A 6084-nucleotide genomic window follows, 5' to 3' on the forward strand; every position below is an offset into this window, starting at 1 on the left:
ATTTCTTGTTTTGGCAGCGCTCTTTTTTTTTTTTTTTTTAATAAAGTTTTTTTTAACCCTCGCCCATTGATTCGGCCTGATTCAATTCTGAGTTCTGGATCCATTAAAGACTCCATAAAACAGGATCTAAATTCAGAACTACCCTTAGCCTTCAGTGAGGTGGGCCAGCACAGAACTGGTCTCATCTTTGTCCACATTCAGGTCAGCAGTGAACTAGGGATGCACAATATTATCGGCATTATATCGGTATCGGCCGATATTAGCGATAAAGTTAAATATCGGACATCAGCCAATCCATCAAAATAACTCACCGATATACATAAAAGGCTTCTTTTTTAAGTTATTTAAGAAAATGTCAAGTATATATATATATATTAATACACTACTTATGCGCTTTTCACTTGTCACTTGTGAACAGGTTGAGTTTAGATTTGTGAAAATTTTCAAATTTGTACTGTTCAAGTGTTGTCATTGTGTTGAGAGATTAAATGTCATGAATAAATTTGACATTAAACATAATCGAAGTTGAAGTGTTGCATCATTTTCAGCCCCTTTTTTGGCATCTGCATTTGGTAGCAGGCCAAAATGACAAAGACGATGCAGAATAATGTAGTATTTTAATTCCACGGCAGAGAAAGTTATATAGTCGCTGTAAGTAGGTATAGGGGGGAAAATATCGGTATTAGTATCGATTATCGGCCAAATAAGTTTTAACATATCGGCATATCAGATATCGGCCAAAAATTCAATATCGTGCGTCCCTACAGTGAACACGTGGGTTTTCCCACAGTGCAGTCATACTTAGTCTTCCTGTCATTTAGAACCAGAACCTGAAGGCTCTGACACTGATGGAACCTGACTTCTGCATGTCCTCCAGTGACCTTAAGAGTTTACATCAAAGAAAACTGAACCTCATGTCTCAGCCCTAAAAAACAAATACTGGATCAAAATAACACCTCTCGCTCCACTGGTTTCCTGTTTACTTGATTTTAAATTTAGACTGATGATTTTTAAATCCCTCAAAAAAAATCTGAGCCGCCTTACAGCGTCCAAAACTTTATTCTGCAGCAGCCAGCTGGACGGTCCTGAAACTTATTTTATTAAAAATAAGAAATATTCATGTTTTTTCAGCACATTTAGATTTTTTTTAATAACTTTTAAAGATCAGTTTGGACTTCCTGTCTTAGATTTTATTATTATACGTTTATATATTTGTTTTAGAATCTTGCATTTGCAGTTTAAAAAGAATAATAACGATCTGAATGTGAGACAAACAGATAAGGACAGAAAGACAGATCCCAGGACAAACAGCACGTCCTCTCCTGCAGACTGCTGAGCGGACATCTGTCCCTTCAGGTTGTGGGAAACAAACACAGGGTGATGACATATGGCTGCTCCTTCCTCTCGCTGCTGAAGAGGAGCGGTGACTCAGCTCATCTTTAGGAGGCAGAACTGCCTTCATGTCCTGCTCTGTTTGGAGTGGCGGGGGGCGGAGCCAGAATTAACCTTAGACAGGTGCCAAGAGATGAGGCCAGTCTGACGAGGGAACTCAGACAACCTCAGTCAGGAAACTTTTAACTTTTAACCGACTTAAATCAATTTTGTACAATATTAATCTTATATTGATAGTTAATTTGGTTCTCATCTTGATGGCCAACTGCGTTTCTATCAAAACAAACGAAGTGACTAAAAATATGAGGGCGACGTCCATGGAAGAGCTGTTTGGGACAGAGAGGTTTTCATTTTTCCATACGTGTTTATGCTCAGATTTGTTGATTAAACTCTGCAGGTAAATATGCTTTGTTTACAGTGGGTCCATACCTTTTACATCCATAAACTCCAACTGGTCCAAAACTCAGCTGCTCACATTACAGAACCCCTTCCATCAGTCATATAACCCCTGACTTGCAGCATCTTCACTAACTCCCAATTAAATATCATGTTTCTTATAAAACAGCCCGGCTCCTCACCTTCAAAGTCCTCAGCAGCCTCACCCCTCAGGTCTCACAGAATGTCTCCACACCAACATACCCAGCTACGCTCTCATGTCCTTCTCCTCCACCCAAACCCCTGCTCGTCTGAGGCTCAGGAGGATCATACAGACACCCCACCACCACCACCTCTGGAATTCTCTCCCCCTGGACTTCGAAAACTCTCCCACAATCTCCATTTTCAAATCCCTCATTAAAACTCTCCTCTTTAAACAGCCATATTCACTTTAGCCTCCTCGCCACATTACCTGTATTTAAGTGATGTTTATTATTTTTAATTTGTTGTTTTAGTCTTATTTTTTTACTGCATTTTATATCGTATTTTATTGTACTTGAGTACCATGAATGGCGCCTTCAAATAAAATGTATTATTATTATAGTTATAGCTGCATTTTAGAAAATATCTGGAAAACAAAAGGAGTAAACTCTTAAAAACTGCACCATTTAATAAATTTCTACAGAAACTGTTTATGTTTTATTTCTTGTTTGCAGAGAATACTTTTAACTAGTTCATAGTAGGCAGACTTTCATGTAAAAGTATCTCATTTTAAACCCATAAAATATTTAAATAAAGGGCAAATATCAGGTCAGTTTGTACCTTTGCAGCTTTGGTCACTTTGCACCCCATTCTACCCACTGTGGTATGTTTTACTGGTTACCATTGGGTATTTGGCACCATGTTAAAGAAACTGTCAAGTTATAAGGAAATCTAAACCAGGGTGCCAGCAGGTCAGAGGTCACGATCTCTTTTAAAGTTTGTTGTCTCCCATGGCAGAGCAAGAAGGCAGAATTGGAAATACTCTCCGTCCGTCTGTCCACAAAAGTAAAAAATAAATGCGGTACCGACTTCCATGTTGGTGTGTGGCTGCATTAGGCATAAGAAAGATTATCAAAGATTGGGTTGCCACGTCAAAATCCAAGATGGCCACCGCCATTTGAGGAAATTATGCTTTCTAGATTTTTATATTGCTTAAAAGTACAGTTACCTCAAATGATGAGGATAGCTAAAGATTAATCTGTGGTGGCCAATGTTAGCTCGCCGGGATCCGTCACTCTGTGCAGCCTTGGAGAAAAAATTTGTTCTTCTCTACGGTGTAACTCCTACCCACTTGAATATCTTTCACCAAAAACATTAAGGTTTACTTCTTTCCCTCTTCAATTACAGTCCAGAAAAACACTCATCTCTAAAACTACAAATATTCTCCGTTGAAGCCCCTCAGCAACGGGAGACATCGGCGTGCCGCTTGTTTACCTGGCTCTGCAGCTCGCTCTGCTGCCTCAGTCTCAGGTTCTCTGGCGTGTCGGCCACGATGGTGAACGACGTCTTCGGGTAATGTCTGACAGGAGAGACAGAAACAACAAACACACAATTATATATTTTAAACAATACACGTTTTAAAAAAATGACAAGTTTACAACTAATCTGAGCAAAAAACTGTCAAATGTTTTCTAATTTTCTTCTGTTTTATACAGGTTTATAGTAAATTTTCTTCCACTAATTGATGAGTAGCTGTTGGTGAGCCATTCTTCACATTCAGTAAATTTCAACAATAAAAACTGAAGCAGGAAAAAAAAAAAAGTCAAAGCGTAACCTTAAAAACCTAACGAGTCGACAAGATGGTGACATCAGCAGAAACAAAGAGCCATGGAAAACCTCCTAAAGTCAAAGGAAGCACCCGGCTGGTTCCCTCACTTTGACCTTTAGCTTTATTCTTAATGTTTGTGTTTGAAGGGTTTATTTTCAAGAGCAAACAGCAGGAAGAATAAGAAACCCAACAACAAGAGGGGAGTGGATCTGAACCATCTCCAGCAGGGTTTCTGATAAACTTTATCACCATTAAACTCCGAAATATTAAATTTACACAGTTTCAAATGTGACAATACTTCAGTTTCTTCTGGTTTTATAAACGGGACAATTGCGCTTTCAGTCAGGTTTCTGTGCTTGAATTGTTCCAGGATAAAGAGGACCTTTAAACCTTTAAACCTTTGGTTCTGGTCAAAAAACACCCGACACACAGTAAAGAAGCGATGCCAGTCTGCAAGTCCTAATTCATTAGTTTGTTTCTGTGGTGCTTCTTATTGGTACAAATCTGTTTTTATCAGCTGCTTTTCACCTTTTAGTGGCGGGCGATGATGCTTTTACCTGCACCTGTGTGTTAGTTAGAAAATAACTCAACATGCATTCTTTCAAACAATGCTAGGCCTTTGATTTTAGCACTGCAGGACAGAGAGCTGAGGAAACCGGACCTGAGAAAAAGAGCTTCAACAGTCAAAGTGAGTCAGAACACAAACACTGAATGAACTCAGAAATTACAGCTTAACCCCAGAAAATCAGAAAAAAGATAAAAAGACATTGAGCTGCAGGTCTGGGATGATTGAGTTGCTTAAATGGAGTTTGGTCCAATAAAAGAATAGATGCTACCAATATTTATTTATTTTCCATTCCCTGTTTGCACAACTTCCAATTAGTCAGGAGAGCAACACAAATTTATTTCATGGTATTATATTGTGGCTTGAAAACCTGAGAGGACTGAAGAAAATTTTCCTTGCTGCTCAACAACTCCCTCATTGCCTCATTTTTCTAATTAGTATTTAATTTGAACACTTTCTGTGCTTAAAGACACAACAATTATAATTAGTGCCTCTGTCTGCTCACTGTATGATAAATGTGTTGTCAAAATCAAAATCAAGGATAAAATCGCAATAAAACAGTAGAATGATCTGTTAGATTGTTTCTGATTCAGTATGAAGCTCCTGAGGCTTCATCCTCCTCCTCCTCTTCTGAGCAGCTGAATCACCGCCCGTCCCTCTGAATCATGGACACCAGCAGGTCCAACAAACTGGTACTGTTTGCCTCCCACTCTCTCCTCCCCCGCACACTGCCTGCTCGAACAGATTTTACCTGCAGTCGAAGTAAAATCATTTTATTTTCAGGCAGAAGTTCTTCATCTCCTCCCACGAATCCAAAGCCGAGGCCCTTGGTTTAATTAAGCACAGAGACGTGTTTAAAGACAAATAAAACGCTAACTCGTCCCATAAAGTAAAAAACACAATCAAACTGAAAACCTATAAACAAACATAACTAAAGTTCCTCTGAGGGATGCTTGTCACCCGCCACCAGGAGGGGAAATAAACAAAACAAATGACTAAATGAGGAAACAGTTTCATTTAGATGTCAGGAATCTCTCAAATTAAGAAAAATAAATAAATTAAATTAAATAGTTTTAATAATATTATTTTATAAAATATTAAAGTTGACCTAACCCTTTCAAAGATAAAAAAAAACCTCAACTTAAACTATTTAAAAACAGTTCAACAAGACAGAATGCTGCAAAACAATAAAATGAAATATAAAATAATGAAGTAACTAAAATTAAATGTAAAAACAAACAAGAACTAGAATAAAAAGAAGCAAATGTACAGAAACATGGAGATTAATCAGAAAAACGAGCTAAATTTAAATAAAAGCTGAACAAAAACTGAGGTTTTAAATTTGAATGGATGGACGGATGGACGGATGGACGGATGGATGGATGGATGGATGGATGGATGGATGGATGATGGATGGATGGATGATGGATGGATGGATAAGATGAATGGATGGATGGATGGATGGATAAAATGAATGGATAGATGATAGATGGACAGATGATGGATGGATGGATGAATGGATGATGGATGGATGGATAAGATGAATGGATAAGATGGATGAATGGACGGATGGATGGATGATGAATGGATCGCAGTCGTTGCTACTTGTACTTTTTTTGCCTTTTACTAGTTTTTAGGTTTTGGCTAGCTTTTGGCTTCTTTTAGCTTCTAGTGTTCTCATTTAGCTGTTAGCTAGTGTTCTGCTTCTTTTAGCTTTACTCAGTCTCCAGTTCTTCAGTGTTGGTTCAGCTCTCAGCGTTCTGTCTGCCTTCAGCAGAAACTCTCATCTCTCTGGTTGTTTCTGGTTACCATTACCTGTGGTTTGACAATTACAGGTGAGGCAGTCTGCTCATCAGCAGGACACTGAAAACAATTTATCAGCTGTTTTTGTCTCCATGTCTCACAGTTTGTCTCCATGTCTCACAGTGTTTGTCTCCATGTC

The 6084-nt window shown here is 38.4% G+C and overlaps 2 protein-coding genes across 2 annotated transcripts in view; one reads left to right on the plus strand and one right to left on the minus strand.

Moving 5' to 3' along the window:
* Nucleotides 1-6084, plus strand: part of LOC119426617 (melanoma receptor tyrosine-protein kinase) — a 531032-nt gene that overhangs the window by 120841 nt on the left and 404107 nt on the right. The window lies entirely within an intron of this gene.
* nebl (nebulette) overlaps nt 1-6084 on the minus strand; it is a 100727-nt gene that overhangs the window by 72587 nt on the left and 22056 nt on the right. Inside the window, exon 3 of the mRNA XM_037694188.1 lies at nt 3244-3328. Within this exon, the coding sequence (XP_037550116.1) occupies nt 3244-3328 (85 nt within the window). The remainder of the gene's footprint in view (nt 1-3243; nt 3329-6084) is intronic.

Source organism: Nematolebias whitei, chromosome 20 (genome assembly GCF_014905685.2).
Source record: "Nematolebias whitei isolate Nwh7 chromosome 20, NemWhi1, whole genome shotgun sequence".
Lineage (NCBI taxonomy): Eukaryota > Metazoa > Chordata > Actinopteri > Cyprinodontiformes > Rivulidae > Nematolebias > Nematolebias whitei.